General features: G+C 41.5%; 2 protein-coding genes across 5 annotated transcripts; one reads left to right on the plus strand and one right to left on the minus strand.

The window, feature by feature from the left end:
- Positions 1-1,420: 1,420 nt before the first annotated feature.
- Positions 1,421-3,842, plus strand: LOC311101179 (histone H3.3A). Its single transcript, XM_084142272.1, has 4 exons — positions 1,421-1,549; positions 2,533-2,664; positions 2,813-2,966; positions 3,097-3,842. Exons 2-4 carry the CDS (start codon positions 2,537-2,539, stop codon positions 3,223-3,225), a joined length of 411 nt encoding a protein of 136 aa, XP_083998398.1. The 5' UTR covers positions 1,421-1,549; positions 2,533-2,536; the 3' UTR covers positions 3,226-3,842.
- A 111-nt stretch (positions 3,843-3,953) lies between these two features.
- On the minus strand, positions 3,954-19,094 carry LOC311101177 (uncharacterized protein). 4 transcript variants are annotated; one of them, XM_084142267.1, is made up of 17 exons: positions 18,991-19,081; positions 17,091-17,168; positions 16,010-16,117; positions 15,841-15,916; positions 15,480-15,636; positions 15,273-15,318; positions 15,049-15,107; positions 14,826-14,861; positions 14,657-14,709; positions 14,351-14,483; positions 6,181-6,398; positions 5,439-5,484; positions 5,192-5,257; positions 5,045-5,104; positions 4,850-4,935; positions 4,280-4,374; positions 3,954-4,148 (listed from the first exon to the last, which is right to left on the minus strand). In XM_084142267.1, exons 1-17 carry the CDS (start codon positions 19,025-19,027, stop codon positions 4,114-4,116), a joined length of 1,389 nt encoding a protein of 462 aa, XP_083998393.1. In that variant the 5' UTR covers positions 19,028-19,081; the 3' UTR covers positions 3,954-4,113. The 4 variants fall into 4 exon arrangements, with proteins under 4 accessions (XP_083998393.1, XP_083998394.1, XP_083998395.1 ...); XM_084142268.1 differs by lacking the exon at positions 17,091-17,168 and having other exon boundaries at positions 18,991-19,094; XM_084142269.1 differs by lacking the exons at positions 5,439-5,484; positions 6,181-6,398 and having other exon boundaries at positions 18,991-19,073.
- Positions 19,095-20,428: the final 1,334 nt, after the last annotated feature.

A 20,428-nucleotide genomic window follows, 5' to 3' on the forward strand; every position in this document is an offset into this window, starting at 1 on the left:
TGGGTGGTCCCGGGGATCGAACCCCCTACCTTAGCGTTACAAGCGCCGTGCTCTACCAGCTGAGCTACAGAGGACCTCCTCTTGTCTTCCGTCTGTTCTCCGTAAACAAGAGCTGTAACATGGAGATATGGCCGTGTGGGAACCCTAAAGAGGTCAGCATGCTTCAGTTCAGCTGGCGCCTAGCCGAATTCAGCTAGCTGAACCGAACAAATGTGCTCGCATACTCTCTTAAATGCCATGATGATCTGGATGAAACTGCCAAATCGAGGGAAAGGTAAGAACCTCTGGATTAACTATCTAATGTTAACTAAATGTAGTAATGAATAATTGACAATTCTGTGAACTGTCTTGTGCAAATTTTAAATTGACACAACCTGTTAACAAAGGTGTCCGCTAGAGATGACGTGCAGGAGCTTGCAGGGATTTGTAGTTTAGCGTGATGTCTACTTTGATGCTAATTAGCATTTTTTCAATCTTAGAATAAATAGAGCTGAATATATTGATAAAAGTCACCTTGTCCGAGAGAGAATTACATAATTATCAAAACGTCACGCCATGGTAAGCCTACACAAGACACAGCCGTTTCTAAAATCCCCTATGGGAAAAATGAATGGTGGAAAAACGATTGGAACCATTTCCCTGTTTGACCACTAGGTTTTATGGGTATTATGAAACCTCCACTGTTGGGCTCTATTGAAGAATCCCTACTGTTGACCAATGTCCAGGCTCCAAACTTTGGCTTGCCTCCAGATAAATGTGGTTTGCCCGAACAGCCAAAAAACCCCACGAAGTCCAAAACAAACAAAAACGTCACAAAATGTTGTCATAATATATGCTTGAACTCTACCGAACTTTTTCGGCTGGGAAGCATGTGGAAGCCTTAACCCTATCAAGGTGTGTATCAATTTAACCAATCGTTTTTTTATTAATATTATTATTTCTCGCTGATATGAAAGATAAGGTCCTTATGCTTCCAAAACCATACCGCAAGCGATGCATGTTAATGTTCAGACCGAACGTCAGGGATCTTAACAAAACTCCCCCCTACAGAAGAAACCTTTGTCCAATGACTCGTATGTGTAATGTAATGGAACTGAGAGACATGATCAAGAGCTATGGTGATGCTAGTGGGCTATAGTGATGTCCTTCAAGTTGCACAGAATTGTTAGAACATGTTCAGACATGTTTCAGAATCCCATTTTGTTACAACACTAATGTTTATAATTTATGTTAACCATTGAAATGGCAATATTTTCAACCAAAGTATTTTCCTATAATGTCTCGGCTGCTGATTGGCTACAGAGGACAGACAGCAACCAATGGGGTGTTGACTTTGTTAACCAATGAGAGAGCCGTTTTGATGGAGTTTAAACCAATGGTCTCACGAATTTCTAGTTCTCAACCAACCGGATTTATAAATGGGTTAGTTGACGTCATGGGAAAGTATAACATTTGATTTACTTCCCTGGTTGTCGTTATTCGTGTTGTGTGTTTTAAGGAAGAGGATTAAGGACGTTTAGTTTTGGAATAATCCAGCAGTTACCAATCGGTAAGTAACATCAGCGGGTTTGATTGTGTTCTTACCATTCACAAATATTCGATGTTGTCGGTTGACCTGCCAGAGGAGTTTGTTTAACTCCTAATTATGTAATAATATAATTCTAAATGGAGATCTGAGATGGCTGGAGGCTAACGTTAGCTAGCGAAATACATCTAACGATAACAGAATTGGCTGGCTACACTACTGTAGGTAAATAACATTAGTTGGCGATACCGCATTTTCTCCATTCTAACTAGTTGTCACCTATGTGACTCAATGCAACGATTCAACCAGGAGCGTGAGTTGTTTAATGAACGTTAACGTTGCTATATGGCATGTTGCTAGCTAACGTTAGCCATAGTGGTCGGTCAGTGTTAGCTTTCAGTTTAACGTTCTCTTTTCTACAGTTTTGCTGGCGTCATCCCCGCAAACTAGTTATGTTGATATCAAAACGTACTCGTATTTATTACACTTAGTTATAGCGTTTGCGCGGTCAAACGAACCAAGGCCACGCACTGCAGTGCAAAAACGAAATGTTGGAAGGCAACAAACTGAGTGAAGGCGGGGAGGTTTGTTCATAATTAAGCGCGCTGCTGGAACGTACGAGACTCCTCTCCCAGCGGTACCTAGGGGTGGGGGAGGGGATTATTCAAATTCACGATTGTTAATGTTGCTCAACTGTTTCAAGCTTTACAACAATCGTCACTACCTAGCAACGGTGATGGGACCAACTTGCGGTTGGTTTGATGCAACTGAGCGTGCAGCATTTGTAGTCGCCTTTTCATATCGCCCAAGATCGTAGACTTTGTCTCGTTTTGAAAAGCCACTTCAAATCCTTATTGCCCTTACATTGCCGTCCTCGGTAGCTCAATTGTGGTAGTGGGTTCGATCCCCGGGACCACCCATACGTAAAAATGTACGCACACATGACTGTAGGGTCGCTTTGGATAAAAGCGTCTGCTAAATGGCTTATTATTATTTATATTTTCTAGTGAGATGGCTCGTACCAAGCAGACCGCCCGTAAGTCCACCGGAGGAAAGGCGCCAAGGAAACAGCTCGCCACAAAGGCAGCCAGGAAAAGCGCGCCATCCACCGGAGGAGTGAAGAAACCCCATCGTTACAGGTACTGAGAGCAGTTCAACCTGTTTTCCAACATTATTTTGTTGTCTAGACCAGAAGTGGGTCGCTAACAGTTCTAGTTTCACACATTTAGAATTCATATCTAATCTAAATAACATCTAAGTCAAACGTTGTACAATTGTATTCCCCAGGCCAGGAACTGTGGCCCTGCGTGAGATCCGTCGTTACCAGAAGTCTACTGAGCTGCTGATCCGCAAGCTGCCCTTCCAGCGCCTGGTGAGAGAAATCGCCCAGGACTTCAAGACTGACCTGCGTTTCCAGAGTGCTGCCATTGGAGCTCTTCAGGTAAGATCCACTCTGACTGCGGCTACCACACTAATAGTCTGAAGGCTAATGGACAGGGCAAACTGGAACAAACTTTATTTTTTTATTCCCCAATTTGGTGATGTTTTTTCTTCTCCCTTCTCTCCAACAGGAGGCCAGCGAAGCATACCTGGTGGGTCTGTTTGAGGACACCAACCTGTGTGCCATCCACGCCAAGCGTGTCACCATCATGCCCAAAGACATTCAGCTGGCCCGCAGGATAAGGGGAGAGAGGGCTTAAATGGCACCCGCTCCAGACATAATCCTATTTATCATCCTTAACCATTTCTTGAGTATTTTTGTTTTGTTTTTTTGTAATGTGTTTTGAGATCAGTCATTCCACAAACCCCAATTCAGATCTGGCCAGTGTGCAGACAGAGAAATGTAGGAATATCTGCTTCAATTGCAAATGAGGCTTGTTTTTTTTTTTTACACATTGAGTAGAGGATAGTGTATTACTTGACTGTTCAGTCAGATCTCCTCTTCACATGTTAACTGGCTCATTTTGGGTCCTGGTGGATAGTATAGGCTCCAGATGAGGTTGGAGCTCTTGCTTGTGGTGTCTGAATTCTTCTCTCAGCTTCCAGGGGATGGGGTGTTCCGGGTCTTTCATCAATTTCCACCCTCTCTGTCAGCATGTCTTGCACAACAGCTCACTACTACTCTATAGTGATGTCAGGGGGGATTTTCCTCTTGAAACTGTCTGACGGCCAGGAGCATGACAGACCCCCTGTATATTCTGGACTGCTTTTTACATGTTCTTTTTCCAAAATACAAAACCATGGCAGCTACATTTAATACTATTTATGAAAGTGTTGTCATATTGTAGTCTTTCTATTAAATGTCTTTGAGTAAATGCTCATGTGTTTGTGGTTCTTATTCTGACTGGCATGTTATGAGGATAATGTCTTTATCTACTAGGGGCTTTTACAGTTGGTATTCTCATTTAGTGTTCACACTTGTATTTTTGAAGCACATGTTTATTCAATTACCACAATACCTGGAAGACAAAATTGCTCTACAATGTGTGTATATATAATGTCAAGTCACAAACTTCCTCAACATTGAGTATACTGCGTCACAACATTATTTTGAAGTTTGTCACATCCAGTTGTAAAGGGATTTCTTGTTATACGAACCACTCCGTGTGCTTGAAACCAGTAGCTGTGGAATAAAAAAAAAAATCAGATTTTAATTGTGACTGGAATTTTTTTAAATGTTTTCTGTCTTTACAACATCCATGCAACAGGGAATCATCATACTAGAGATATTAAATTGTCTTCAATTATACTCACCGATGCGGTTGACGATCTCCTCACATTCTTTGACCGTGCTGGCTCTAAGCACCACACAGCAGAATCCTGTTGACTGAGTAGTTTCTGGGGAGTCTCTGAAAATGCAGCCAAATACATGTTCTGACATCTGCTCTCAGCCAGCTGTGGCGGCTCAGGACACTTCATCACCGCTGCTAATGTTTTTCTCCAGAGGAGAGATTTGGGAATTCAATAGGATGAGGTTGCTAAATGCTGATCTAAATACTGTTTTCTATTTTCCCCTCCTGAATGTAAATATTAGGATGGGGGGTAGGGTAAACTGATCCTAAATCTGTGGTTAAGGGCATATTATAGCTGGGGAGGTGTGAGCGACAGGAATACAGGATGCTGCTAATATTCCCATCCAGTGGTTTGGTATTCAATGAGGAATGACTATCATTTGAGTGTGCTTTTGCACAGATTATGTAGAAAGGCACGTTGTCTTAAGGTTGTAATGTTTGTATTTATTGGAATGTATCTGCAATGGTGAGAAGGCCTGGGACTATTCTCTGGTATATAATGGCTGATATGTTGATTTTTATTAATACTCACGCTACGCAGAAGGCAAAGACGGTATAGTCTGGCTGACCAAACCGCCCTACACATGAGATCTCTGGATAATGATGCTGGAACAACTCCTAAACACACACACAAAGGGGAGAATTTCAACCAACGACCCTGTATAATAATTTCAACCCACTGGACAAAACCTGTTTTGCCAACGTGTGATATGTTCAAGGTACTCACTGTCATATTGGATTTCTCAGTGCAGATCAAGTGGGTTTCCTTAAGGTCTAAATGTACTTGCTGTGGAGAAAGTGAGAGGATATGTCAGTAGTTTGGTTACGGATTACAACAAACTAGTCAGGTCAGCAGGTCTCTATTTGTCAGTACCTTGCTGGGCTGGTTTTGCTGTAAGACCAGGGGGATTCCATGTTGAAGCACCTCCTTGCCTCCATTCTTGTCAAGAAAAGACATAAAACATAATTAACGCAATGACACACAATCTAACACACTCACAATAACCACAAGTACACAACACACCACGATTGATGTGCAAAAAAATTAAAATCTTCACAAACAGTGAAACACTAAGAATACACACCAACATGTAATTATAATGTTCAAATAACATATCTACCATTCCAATGTTTGTCTTTCCCAAGAACTGCACAATGTACACAATTCTGCGGGGGGAGAGGGGTGCCTCAGATTAGGTAAACATGCCTGTGTACTATTTTAACATAAGAGAATAGATACAGATTTCAGCGTGAAACCACAAATAGCCCTACCCCCTGAACACTAGATCTGAAAGGATGGGATTGGTATAAGCAATTTGGTAGTACCCAATGATTTATATATACACTAGATGACAAACAGCCACTGCTGACGACACCACTCCTCCATCTTAGAATTCCCCCACGTTGTAAACAATATTTTGGAAGCTATAGAAATGCATTTATTCATGTCTACATTTGTTTTTGATACATTTATTATATTACAGACACATGAATGCACATTTTATTAATTATATTATGTGAGATAAAAATAAAAACATTAAAAAATAAAATAAAAACGTTTTCCTTAAAGTAAAATTTGTAGAAAGTACTAATGTTACTGTCCCCACTAAAAATACTTAATAGATGTAATTTTGTCCTTGAAACATTTAATTGAAATTCTGTAGAATTCCATTCATTCCTGCTTCTTCTGGGGAGTGCCAATATGGCCGACCGGTGGCTTCAAAGCCTCTCATTGTCCAATATATAGCATCTACAATCTAGGGTTTATATACATCATTGGTAGTACCACCACCTTGCTTTCTGATTAGCGGTGTGCAAACCAATAATAGGTGCATTACCGCAACAACAACCCCTCAGACTTGCCTTCCCTCTTTGAGGCACTGAGAGGGTGTGGGCCTCTGGCCCTGATTGGTGGGTTGTTGAGAGGAAGGGGAGGGGCCTAGCTGCAGGGAGGGGTTCTCTTCTCTAAGAGCTCTTAGGAGTTTGATGATGGGGCGATACACGCCCCCTTCCTGCACACACCACCGTAACATACGCAGGGACAGGGGACGCCCCTTAAGCCTGGAGATGACCACACCTGCCTGAGAACACACACACACAAAAGCACAATGTCCTAATTAAATGTTCAAAGAGAAAAACGCCCTGTACAACATATTATACAAATATATGGTTTATCTAAGGTGTGGCTGTATATGTGGGAAGTGACACATACAGTCAGATCCTAAATGATTGGCACCCTTGATAAAGATGAGCAAAAAATACTGTATAAAATAAATAATACAAATACTGAGCTATATTGCGTGCTCAAAAAAATTGGGAAATTATATTATTCATTGCCATTGACATTAACAAGAGCCTAGGGCCATAGCTACATATGAGGACACGGAGGGCCAGACCATTGTAATTTGTTCTAATAAAAAAAAAATGTTTTTTTGGAGCGTTCATTTTTACATTTACATTTTTTTCCATTTAGCAGACGCTCTTATCCAGAGCGACTTACAGTTAGTGCATACATATTTTTTTTCATACTGGCCCCCCGTGGGAAACAAACCCACAACCCTGGCATTGCAAGCGCCATGCTCTACCAACTGAGCTACACGGGACCCGTTCCACAGGGATGCTGGCCCATGTTGACTCCAATGTGTTCCACAGTTGAGTCAAGATGGCTGGTATTGGAGCTCTACTCCGAACAGCTCGTTACATCTCATCCCACAGATGTGCAATTGGATTGAGATCTGGTGGGCAGGCCACTGCACTAAGCTGAATCAAAGCTCATCACTAAGCTAAGGATCCTGGGGACTAAACACCTCCCTCTGCAACTGGATCCTGGACTTCCTGACGGGCCGCCCCCAGGTGGTAAGGGTAGGTAACAACACATCTGCCACACTGATCCTCAACACGGGGGCCCCTCAGTGGTGCGTGCTCAGTCCCCTCCTGTACTGCCTGTTCACCCATGACTGCATGGCCAGGCACGACTCCAACACCATCATTAAGTTTGCTGACGACACAACAGTGGTAGGCCTGATCACCGACAACGATGAGACAGCCTATAGGGAGGAGGTCAGAGACCTGGCCGTGTGGTGCCAGGATAACAACCTCTCCCTCAACGTGACAAAGACAAAGGAGATGATTGTGGACTACAGGAAGAGGACTGAGCACGCCCCCATTCTCATCGACGGGGCTGTAGTGGAACAGGTTGAGAGCTTCAAGTTCCTTGGTGTCTACATCACCAACGAACTATCATGGTCCAAACACACCAAGACAGTCGTGAAGAGGGCACGACAAAGCCTATTCCCCCTCAGGAGACTGAAAAGATTTGGCATGGGTCCTCAGATCCTCAAAAAGTTATACAGCTGCACCATCGAGAGCATCCTGACTGGTTGCATCACCGCCTGGTATGGCAACTGCTCGGCCTCCGACCGCAAGGCACTACAGAGGGTAGTGCGTACGGCCCAGTACATCACTGGGGCCAAGCTTCCTGCCATCCAGGACCTCTATACCAGGCGGTGTCAGAGGAAGGCCCTCAAAATTGTCAAAGACTCCAGCCACCCTAGTCATAGAATGTTCTCTCTGCTACCGCACGCAAGCAGTACCGGAGCGCCAAGTCTAGGTCCAAAAGGCTTCTCAACAGCTTCTACCCCCAAACCATAAGACTCCTGAACAGCTAATCAAGGCTTCCCGGACTATTTGCACTGCACCCCCCACCCCCACCACATCTTTTTACGCTGCTGCTACTCTGTTAATTATTTATGCATAGTCACTTTAACTCTACCCACATGCAGGGGCGGTGTGTTCATTAGGGCGATATGGGCGACGCACTGCCAAACGGGAAAAGGAAGGGATTTTTTTTCTAATCAATTATATCACGGCAACAGTAGTTATCAGTGTTCTAATCTAGACGTCTGATCTGCCACTAAATGTCCAATCAGGCTAAAGTCGTGCTTCAAATGGCCCCGCCCCTTTTGGGGCGATTTCAGTCAGGTTGAAAATCGCCCAGGGGTCTCTCATAGACTATCATGTAAAATCTTTTTTTTTCAAATATCAGAGCTTTCAATACAATCTCTATGGGTTTCTGAGGGCTTGCACTTACGCGCTTTCGTCATACGTAACATAACCATGAACGTAACTAAGAAAAGAGCGGGTAGCAGCGTCAATCAATTCACGTACTACTATCAACATGGCTAGCGTTCAGTGCAACTCGATTGTCTCTTTGAAAGAAGTTCACATCAAAGACCATTCAAAACGAGCTACTGGAGTGTATGCTAGCGGTCATGAGGGAACATATTGTGGAGGAGGTGAAGTCGGCGAACTTCGTAGCTATCCAAGCTGACGAGACCACGGACGTTTCTACACAGACACAGCTGGTGCTTGTGCTGAGGTACATAGATAGCAACCACAAAGTGCAGGAGCGCTTTTTTGAGTTCCTTCCCATCTCGGAATCAACCTCAGTCTCAATCGCCAGTGTGCTTTTGGAGAGACTGAACGGTCTTTTTGCCGACGACGTGAAAGTCAAACTGTGGTGCACTGGCACTGTACCAGGTTCTCATGAGCTACAACCTCCAGGAGACGTTCTCTGAGACTGTGACTGTTGAACATCCTCATAACTACTCCCATCACAACAGCTGAAGCTGAGAGATGTTTCTCAACTTTGACACGAGTTAAGATATTCCTGCGAAATTCAATGGGCCAGGAACATCTGAATGCACTGGCCATGCTTTCCATGGAGAGGGAACTAGTCCTCAGCATGCCTGATTTCAATGAGAAAGTCATTGACCGCTTTGCTGCATTGAAAGAGAGAAGAGAACAGTTTCAGTACAAGTAATGTAGCCTCTCTCTCTCTTTGTCCCTCCCTGTCTGTCTCTTTAACACACACACGCCCAAATCAGTTCACAGTTGATGTTGTTTAAAATAGTTATTTTTCATTTTTAAAAAAGTAAAAAAAAAATAATAATCTGTTCATGTTCATTTTTACAAATCTATACAATTGGCCAGAATATGGTTGTTCATATTTACAAATCTATACAATTGGCCAGAATATGGTTGTTCATTTTTACAAAGCCATACAGATAGCTGTGTTTACCTTTTCTAGAAATTATTTTCAAATTCTGTTTTCAGGCAAAATGTCTATCACTGTTCATTTTCACAAATCTATACAAGAGGGCAGAATATGGAAGTCTATAAAAATTTCTTATTACCAATAACTTGCATCAATGTTTTCAGTAGCCTCTATCAAAAGCTCCTGCTTGCTTGTTGTGAATTATGCTCAGGTGCACATATTTCCAATTCAACCATGAGGCAAAACATGTGGTAAAAGCTCTTGTTGATCCTGCAATCTGAACAAATACCAAGATGCTGTATTTTCAGCTGATATTTCATTTGTTTATGGAAATGCATATTGTTTATGCAGTGTTGAGGAATGTGAAAGAACACCCTTGATTATTTTTACTGTGATAACTTATTTTGCTTTTGTAAGCCAACACTTTTGAGATCAGTCAATAAATGCTTCTGGCATTGACTTATATGCTGCCCCTGTCTTCATGTTGTTGCTGGACATATCTTTTTTAAAATGTGTGTAGGTCACCTAAATCATCAGAAAAATTGCCCCCCCTGAGAATTTTTTCAGGAGCCGCCACTGCCCACATGTACATATTACCTCAACTACCTCAACTAGCCGGTGCCCCCGCACATTCACTCTGCACCAGTACCCCCCTGTATATAGCCTCCCTACTGTTATTTTATTTTACTTCTGCTCTTTTTTTCTCAACACTTTTTTGTTGTTGTTGTTTTATATTAATTTTTTATACAAAAATTAATGCATTGTTGGTTAAGGGCTGTAAGTAAGCATTTCACGGTAATGTCTACACCTGTTGTATTCGCCGCATGTGGCAAATAAAATTTGATTTGATTTTATTTGAATTCACTGTCATGTTCATGGAACCATTCCTGGACAATCATAGCCTTGTGGCATGGGGCATTATCCTGCTGAAAAAAATCAATTTGCAGATGGATACACTGCTGCCATGAAGGGATGCACCTGATTGGCAATGATGTTCAGATATGTGGCAATGATGTGGCATTCAAACGTTGCTCCACTTTTATCAATGGGCCCAATGTGTGCCATGAAAATTCACCCCACACCATCACACCACCAGATTGCAATGTTGACACGTGGCATAATGGATGCATGTACTAATGTCGTTTTCTCCATACCCTAGTCCTCCCAACATCAGGAACTGTGATTCATCAGACCAGGCAATGTTTTTTCAATTCTCCAGTGTCCAGTGTTTTCGTTCCTTAGCCCACTGCAAACGCAGTTTCTTGTTTTTTGCTGAAAGAAGTGGAACTCTGTAAGGTCGTCGGCTGCCATACCCCATTTGTGTCAAGGTACGACGAGTTGTGCATTCTTTTATGGGTCTTTGGGCACCAATGTTGTATTGGACTGTCAGTTGACTAACTGTCGCCTGTCTGTTGCTCGGCACAGTTCATGTCAGCCTCCTTTGTCCTCTTTCATCAATTATCCATTTTCGATCACTGGCCTGCCGTTGGCTGGATGTCCTTTGGGTGGTGGACCATTCTTGATACACACGAGAAACTGTTGAGCGTAGAAAACCCAGCAGCGTTGCAGTTCTTGACACACTCAAATCGGTGCGCCTGGCACCTACTACCATACCCCGTTCAAAGGCACTTAAATATTTTGTCTTGCCCATTCACCCTCTGAATGGCACACATACACAATCCATGTCTCAATTGTCTTAAGGCTTAAAAATCCTTCTATAACCTGTTTCCTCCCCTTCATCTACACTGATTAAAGTGTTTAACAGGTGATATCAATATGGAATCATAGCTTTCACCTGGATTCACCTGGTCAGTCTATGTCAGGGTTCTCCAACCCTGTTCCTGGAGAGCTACCTGTTTTGTACACTCAGTGTATGTCACTCACTGACAGTCACTCAATTAGCCCATGTCAGTTAAACATTTTCAGATTGGTAAATTAGTGTAGTTAGTCTAGCCAGATATCTAAACTTGTAGTAATTATGGCCGAATTACCGACTGAGCAAGCAGGGCACGTGCCCAGGGACCCTGACCTTCAGGGGGCCCCCATTCATTTTGTTAGTCACTTTCACTCAGATATCATTTTAACATGGCATAAGTCATGGCAAAATGTGTAGAATTGCAGGTAATTAGCTTTTAAAACAGCAAAAAATTATCCCTTCCCCATAGCTATAATTTGTAGAACTGCATGAAATTAGCTGTAAAACTGTAAACAAAAAAAAGTTATGTAAAGCAAACGTATTTGTTTACCTTTTGAAAAATATTTTTTCTGCTAACAGATCCCTCTGTACGTATTAAATTATCGTTTTTAATCCCAGTGCTGAGTTAATGTGAGTTAATGTGTAGCGGCTAATTGTATAGCTAATAGGCTTTGTGTTTGAAGATCGATTGAGGTAAATGAAGCTACAGCAACCAATGTGATAATGGCTGGGGTAATTTTTGCTTGTTTTTGTTGTTCTCCAAAAAGCATTTTATAGTTTTTAAATAGTATAGAAATGCAGTAAATGAGCTTCAACTTTCTTCAAGGTTCCCCAGGACCAGTGGAAGCAAAATAGCCCCATATACTGTAGTGCCTTCAGAAAGTATTCACACATTTTGTTGTGTTACAAGGTCGGATTTAAATGGATTTAATTGTCATTTTTTGTCAACGATTTACACAAAATACTCTGTAATGTCAAAGTGGAAGAAAAATTCTAACATTTGTTTAAAAAAAAAAAGTATAAAAAACACAAATATATCTTGATTACATAAGTATTCAACCCCCTGAGTCAATACATGTTAGAATCACCTTTGGCAGCGATTACAGCTGTGAGTCTTTCTGGGTAAGTCTCTAAGAGCTTTGCACACCTGGATTGTGCAATATTTGCACATTATTCATTTTAAAATTCTTCAAGCTCTGTCAAGTTGGTTGTTGATCATTGCTAGACAGCCATTTTCAAGTCTTGCCATAGATTTTCAAGCTGATTTAAGTCAAAACTGTAACTAGGCCACTCAGGAACATTCAATGCTTTTGCCTGTGCTTAGCTTTATTCTGTTTCTTTTTATCCTAAAAAAACTCCCTAGTCCTTGCCAATGAAAAGCATACCCATAACATGATGCAGCCACCACCATGCTTGAAAATATGAAGAGTGGTACTCAATGATGTGTTGTGTGGATTTGCCCCAAACATAACACTTTGTATTCAGGACATAAAGTACATTTCTTTGCCACATTTTTATGCAGTTTTACTTTAGTGCCTTATTGCAAACAGCATGCATGTTTTGTAATATTTGTATTCTGTACAGGCTTCCTTCTTTTCACTCTGTCATTTAAGTTAGTATTGTGGAGTAACTACAATGTTGTTGATCCATCATCAGTTTCCTCACAGCCATTAAACTCTGTAACTGTTTAAAGTCACCATTGGCCTCATGGTGAAATCCCTGAGTGGTTTCCTTCCCCCTTCGGCAACTGAGTTAGGAAGGATGCCTGTATCTTTGTAGTGACTGTGTGTATTGATACACCATCCAAAGTGTCATTAATAACTTTGCCATGCACAAAGGGATATTCAATGTCTGCTTTTATTTTTATTTTTAACCATCTACCAATAGGTGCCCTTCTTTGCGAGGCATTGGGAAACCTCCCTGGTCTTTGTGGTTGAATCTGTGTTTGAAATTCACTGCTCGACTGAGGGACCTTACAGATAATTGTATATGTGGGGTACAGAGATGATGGCATAGTCATGAAAAAATCATGTTAAACACTATCCATGCAACTATTATGTGACTTGTTAAGCACATTTTTACTCCTGAACTTATTTAGGCTTGCCATAACAAAGGGGTTGAATACTTATTGACTCAAGACATTTCAGCTTTTTATTTTTAATACAGTTGTAAGAATATCTAAAAACATATTTCCACTTTGACATTACAGGGTATTGTGTGACACGAAATCTCAATTTAATCAATTTTAAATTCAGGCTGTAACACAACAAAATGTGGAAAAAGTCAAGGGGTGTGAATACTTTCTGAAGGCACTGTCAAATCAAAGTTCCACAACTATATTTTACAGTAGCTGTGGAATTATTTTCTGCCTATGCATCCTTCTTTCAACGTGAAACCCACCACTTGTATGCTCGGCCAAAGAGCTCTATTTTCACGTCATTTAACAAATGTAAATGCCTGGGGTTTGCTAAACGGCATTGGCACTTGGATTGGAACCAGTGCTATGATCAGATGACATGAAAAAAGCTCTTTGGCCACGCACACCTGTGGTGGGTTTCGCATTGAAAGAAGGATGCATAGGCAGAAAATTACCCCATACCTACTGTAAAATATGTTGGTATGAGGCTATTTCGCTTCCACTGATCCTGGGGCCCTTGTTAAGGTCAACAGCATCATTTACCCAGTACCAGGACATTTTTGCCAAAAACCTGGTTGACTCGGCCAGTGGATCTTCCAGCAAGACAACAACCCCAAGCACACAAAATCCACAAAGAAATGGTTAATTGACCACAAAAATCAACATTTTGCAATGGCCATCTCAGTCTCCGGACTTAAACCTCGTTGAAAATCTGTGGTTTTAATTGAAGAGGGCAGTCCATAAATGCAGACGTAGGATATCAAGGATCTGGAAAGATTTTTTATGGAGGAATGTTTTAAGATCCCTCCCAATGTGTTCTCCAAAACATTTTAGAAAAAGGCTCAGTGACGTTATCCTCGCAAGGTGAGCTATTAAAAGGTATTGAAAACATGGTTGCCAATAATTTTGACCCCTATCTTTTTTAGAAAAAAATGTATTACATGTTAAACAAAATCTCTTTCTCTGAGTAATTGTATTAGGACATTTTTTTTGCATACAATATAGCTCAGTTTTTATATTAATTATTTTATACAATCTTTATACTAAGTTCGAATGATTTTGCATGGTCCTGAGGAGCAGCTGATTAAAAAGCAGGTGTGTTAGATTAGGGCTGGAGCAATTTTTGTTGTAAAGGTCTCCTTACCTGTCCATTGCAGGCATTCCGTAAGGAGATTCCGTTGATCTCATCGATGATGTCACCTGGATGTACACACTTGTCCACCTGAGCTTGGCTACCTGGCAACAGTTTCAGGACAAAGACACGGCCACTGAGATACCTGGGGGAAGAGAGAGAGGGGCGGGGGGGGGAGAGAGGAGATGAGAGGAGAGAGGGAGAGAGAGAGAGAGAGAGAGAGAGAGAGAGAGAGAGAGAGAGAGAGAGAGAGAGAGAGAGAGAGAGAGAGAGGGATGACTGTGTATTATGAGGAAGGATACAAACACTGCCACTTACCTGAGCACCATCCCTAGCTCACGACAGGGTACTGCCTCATACATATCACACACCTGGAAAACACAGACATAGCCCTCACTTCAATAGGCAAAAGATACACAGACTAACGATGAGGCAGGGAAGTCATACATAGATCTGAGATTGTACAGGGCTCATTTCAATATCTTACCGGTAGAAGCCAGCTCTCATCCAGAAAACTGCAGTTCTAAAGTGAAAAGGCAGACATTTTGCTGATGTGAGTAGTGATATTCTATGTTTTGAGAACTCTTTGTATTTGCAACATTTTGTTCTAGGCCAACAGTCTAAGCAGAGACTTGACTCATGCTTTCTGACACTGTGCATCAACCACATCATAATCAGGCAAACAGGAGAGGGAAGGAAACACTTTGTACCTCCATGTCCAGTTTGAAGTCCATTTCTGAGAGGACCATGAGTAGGGACATGAAAGGCTCTTAGAGAGGAAGGATATTTGACTCAGTCATCATGATTGTTGTTGGACACTTGACAAGTTCAACGTGATGAAAACGATTTCCTGATATTAAGGCCAATGCCAAAACCAACCATTTAGTGAAAACAAAACAAACAGGAAGAGAAGAGAAGAAAAGAAAAGCCTCACCCACAAATTCCTCATTCCTAAGAAGCGATATAGCTGGGTTGTACCACTGGAAAACAGAAACCAGTAAAACAAGTAAATTATATGATAGCCTATTCAAACATAACTGGAATATAGCCTAATTACTTAACACCAAAGCAATCAAAATTGTAATGTTACAACAATGTAACAATAAGGTATTAGAGCCAATATGAGTGACAGATAACAGACCTCTAGTACTTTGGGTGTGTGTAGCAGGTGTTTGATGACTCCTTCTAGAACCCTCCGTCTGAGGGCTAGCCTGAGGAGGTAGCGTCCTCGTCCCTGAGCTGACAACAGCTTTCTGCAGGCTAAGGTCTGTTCAACCGCTAGCGACACAGCACTCAGTCTAGCATTCACGGACACAAACATACACACACACACACCCACACACACACACACACACACACACACACACACACACACACACACACACACACACACACACACACACACACACCAGTGAGGGAGACAAGACAACAACAGAGGGGTTAGCAGTCACTGTATGTTATTTTCTATAACACAATCTCTAAATGTGCTGTATGTAGTTTACCTGCCGCAATTGTCGTGTTGGAGGAGTTGCTCGAAACATTGCCAGTAGTCCCTGTGTACTAGACCAAGGACCGGCTCTGAGGGAGACACACACTAGTTAGAATGCCGGTCGGCAGGCTCTAATGTCCTGTACTCCTGTCTGTATGGCTTTGCTTTGTTATAATACTCACGTTGAAGGCCCTTCCTAAGGATGAGCTCCAGTAGTTCACAGCAGGAGGAGAGGTGAGGGTTGACATCTGTCACAGTCCCCTCTTCTGTCTGCAAGTTCAGGATGCATACTGGACGAGCACAAATATACACACAATACAATATACAGTACCAGTCAAAAGTTTGGACACACCTACTCATTCAAGGGTTTTTCTTTATTTTTTTACTATTTTCTACATTGTAGAATAATAGTGAAGACATCAAAACTATGAAATAACACATATGGAATCATGCAAACCAGATGGGATGGCATATCGCTGCAGAATGCTGTGGTAGCCATGCTGGTTAAGTGTGCCTTGAATTCTAAATAAATCACAGACAGTGTCACCACCAAAGCACCCCCACACCATCACACCACCACCTCCATGCTTCACGGGGGCAACCACCCATGCAGAGATCATCCGTTCACCTACTCTGCGTCTCATAAAGACATGGCGGTTGGAACCAAAAATCTCAAATTTGGACTCATCAGACCAAAGGACAGATTTCCACCGGTCTAATGTCCATTGCTCGTGTTTCTTGGACCAAGCAAGTCTCTTCTTCTTATTGGTGTCCTTTAGTAGTCGTTTTTTTGCAGCAATTCGACCATGAAGGCCTGATTCACGTAGTCTCCTCTGAACAGTTGATGTTGAGATGTGTCTGTTACTTGAACTCTGTGAAGCATTTATTTGCGCTGCAATCTGAGGTGCAGTAAATTGCCGATTTCTGAGGCTGGTAACTCTAATGAACTTCTCCTTTGCAGCAGAGGTAAAACTGGGTCTTCCTTTCCTCATGAGAGCCAGTTTCATCATAGCGCTTAATGGTTTTTGCGACTGCACTTGAAGAAACTTTCAAAGTTCTTGAAATGTTCCAGATTGACTGACCGTCATGTCTTAAAGTTTCTCTTTGCTTATTTAAGCTGTTCATGCCATAATATGGACTTGGTCTTTTACCAAATAGGGCTATCTTCTGTATACCCCCCCTACCTTGTCACAACACAACTGATTGGCTCAAATGCATTAAGAAGGAAAGGAATTCCACAAATTAACTTTTAACATGGCACACCTGTTAATTGAAATGCATTCCAGGTGACTACCTCATGAAGCTGGTTGAGAGAATGCCATGGGCCACATTGGGTAGATACTGTATGTGCACAGGCGTTATGGGTATAATGCATGAATCATAATGGGCAGACATAGACACAATAATAGACCATACACTGTCAATTTAGACGTTTTAAATCAATACTTCAAGAGTTAATTTGAACACCATCTCATATAAAATATGGTAATAGTGTAAAAAGTACTTTGATAATAGGTTTACATTTTGAGTGTTAATGTAACACTTCATAGTGTAAGAAATGAACACTGCATTAGACTTGCCAGTGTTACTCAAATTTAACACTATGGGGTAATTAACACTCACAGTGTTATTTCTGTTCAACACTAGTGTTAATCTAGAGTTAACTCCTATTAGTGTTATGCAAAAACACTGTTACCGTAAGGGATTTGGGGTGTTGTTTTAACACTATGTGGTGTAAAGCCTAATTTGCATATTTCCTATGGTGCCTTTTCTTTTCGAGTGAATTGTTAGTCACAGAGACATGACTGTATTTGTTAGTGACAGAGACATGGTTGTTGAATTATTTTCTTTTAAAGGCCTGTGGCTTTCACCAAATTAGTACCTAGGCGAATGTTATCATTAAAATACTGAGATTTGTCCTTGTACTCAAGAGAAAGAAAGGATTGGTTAATTTCCCCTCTGTGTTTTAACTTTATGACAATACATTACATGTATCATAAACCCTTACTTTGATGGCCTAATTTTACTCTAACACAGTGGTGTTAGGAAAATCCTGGTTTACAAATTACAGGCCACATCAGGCCTGCAAGTCACATTATGCTGGCTGGCAAAGTGATGTGTAATTCCTTTTGGAAACAAGCCAGAGTTTTAATTTGTATTCACCTACATTCAGAATGACTACCAGGGTTAGAAACTCTGGTAAAGGAGACTACCTAAACCATTTAAATGGAACAAACATGTCAGTAACTGATTGAATTCGTTTAGGAACATGTATGTTGTGTATCTTTGTGTAGCATAAGATGAATCAATCAATCAATGCAAAAACACAGATATTAAAAACAATCCCCCAAAAAAATCTACCTGCATAGCATGCTGGGAATATGATAATGATGGGTGTGGTTTTGATGGAACTGTTTTACTCTCCACAGTGTAAAACAATAACTCTGGTTATTAACACCAACACTGGGGTTATTTTACACCCCTGAGTGTTAATTCCACTCTAACAGACACTAGAACACTAGAAATCAACACTGGCCAATTTTCTGTGTAGGCTTATGATATGTGCACAATACATGGACAAAATATGGCAGACGTGGGTGGCGTCTTTCCTTTTGCTGTCTGAGGGCACATCTCCCACACTTGATGGCCAAGGAGGACCCAGTTGCTTGGCAACCTGAAAACATCACTGCTTTTGTCTGTTCGTGTTTTGCATAGTGCCTGATAGGCTTCACCAGCACTAAATTGTGTCAGGTGGTTGAGTGATAGAATAAAATTGAGGTTAAAGGTGCAGTGAGACTGCTTTAATACATCAAAGCTGCTGCTCCAATAGTAACATCTGAAAGTGATTCTTCAAAATATTTCATTCAGAGGATGATATTTCTACATTCAGAGATAACACATGCTTCACAAAAGATAAGACTATGAAGCAATTTTCTGGTAGAAGAATGTATTTATTCCAAAATTCCCTGCTGCAGCACATGAGCGTAACCTGAGCCGCCTATGTAGGAGCGTCTATCCAATGTTTAGGCTATACTAGGCTGAGTAAATGTCTGCTGATACTCTCGCTCAGCCTATTCTTGTCTGTGTATCTACAAATTAACAACACATAACCCCCATATGCATGTCTCAATTCACTCGGTGTCTATTTGCTGTATGTTCTTACCTTTGAGGGTCCCGAGCAGCGGGTCTTTCGGAGGCATAATTAATATTATCAGCGCCGATAGAGACGCACTGTGCCGCCTGTCATTTAACAGCGCGTCATAGCTTTCACACACTTCCGCATGTCTAAAACATACCGAGACACCCTTTCCCTTAGGCTGTTACAGATAGAGAAGGGTAAACATGATATCAATGTACAAATAGACTACATGGATCACATTTTGCGGTTGGACTGGAAATGTCAGTGACAGCTACAATAAACAATTTTCACTCAAAAACATTGTAGCTAGCCTACTCAGTTTCAGAATAGCCTGTTTCATTTTGCACACACTGAATGGCTACATTGTTTCTGTCATTTAATCAAGGTCTCTTAAATTGACGCGCTGTGAATGAGATTCTATAGTCTGGCGACCTCTTGTGGAAAAAAGTGAATTATCAAAACACGTGAGGACCCAACAAAGATGTCTACCTGTTTCGTCTATATTCGTCAATATTTCGGAAACGCACGAACGTTTATTCGCACAGCGGGGTGCTAGTAAGGTCACTCACTCACTCACTCACTCAATGCAGTTGCAGTAGATAGAGCCTGGCGCATGTATAACGGTAGTGAGGTGTAGAGTAGGCTACAACAGTAGTTAGTCATAGGCCCTACACCTACAGAGAAAATAAACTTGATTTTCTAGACTACAACCATTTCCTCGTGGATTCCCTAGGTAAGTCTTTCTGCTACAGAAATCTTAATTTTAATGCAATGTTTTCTTATTTGTTTCTTCACGATGTCTAAAAGAATCCATGTAGGCTACTGTGGATGCAAGCTTTACGCATAAAATGATGGTTGCATTATCCAAGCTAGTCTTGCAACATTGAGTTTGGGTATGTTTGGATAATTGTTTAACGTTCTGCATGCTGCGCCCTGAAAGTGGAATCGTTTTTACTACTTGTCTGCGCTGTGCGCTCAGGGGAGCGGTCGGGTCAGCTACTGCTTTTTCTCAGAGAAGCACGAGATAATGTCAGTATGCTGATCTATTCGGGTTCGGGAGCAAGTTCGCGCAACTAATGCCACTCAAAAACAATAGTCGTGAAAAGAAGTCAGAAACAGAAGTATTGTGTCAATATATTTGCTTATTATATAGGCTTCATAATGGTATTACTCATGTGATATTACGCGTTGGAACCAGTCCAAAGGAAACCTCTAGCCCACTCTGTTGTGATGATCTGTTCAAACTGGCCAGAGGTGTTGTCTTGTGTGTCCTAGAATAGAAAGTCACTAAGGTTGTGGTCAGGGACAGGTGAGTTATAATCCGGGATCTCCTCTTATCTCAAATCCACTACAATCTACAATGCACCTCTCCAGACACACGGCCACCCTCACTAGAATAATGCGTAGCCTAATAAACCCTTAATTTCAGGTGTGTTAATGATAACGGTGTCCATTTACTACC

The sequence above is a fragment of the Coregonus lavaretus genome, assembly GCF_964263955.1.
Source record: "Coregonus lavaretus genome assembly, chromosome: 25".
In the NCBI taxonomy this organism is placed as follows: Eukaryota; Metazoa; Chordata; class Actinopteri; order Salmoniformes; family Salmonidae; genus Coregonus; species Coregonus lavaretus.

What these genes read in the sequence shown, in the direction of transcription:
- LOC311101177 (XM_084142267.1), bottom strand. Translation starts at nt 19,027, where the DNA reads ATGCCTCCGAAAGACCCGCTGCTCGGGACCCTCAAAG. An exon ending in GCTGCTCGGGACCCTCAAAG is followed by an intron (nt 17,169 to 18,990) that starts GTAAGAACATAC and finishes GTGCACATACAG; the next exon opens with TATCTACCCAATGTGGCCCA. An exon ending in ACACACCCAAAGTACTAGAG is followed by an intron (nt 15,319 to 15,479) that starts GTCTGTTATCTG and finishes TCTGTTTTCCAG; the next exon opens with TGGTACAACCCAGCTATATC.
- LOC311101179 (XM_084142272.1), top strand. Translation starts at nt 2,537, where the DNA reads ATGGCTCGTACCAAGCAGACCGCCCGTAAGTCCACCGGAGGAAAGGCG. An exon ending in AAGAAACCCCATCGTTACAG is followed by an intron (nt 2,665 to 2,812) that starts GTACTGAGAGCA and finishes TGTATTCCCCAG; the next exon opens with GCCAGGAACTGTGGCCCTGC. An exon ending in CTGCCATTGGAGCTCTTCAG is followed by an intron (nt 2,967 to 3,096) that starts GTAAGATCCACT and finishes TCTCTCCAACAG; the next exon opens with GAGGCCAGCGAAGCATACCT.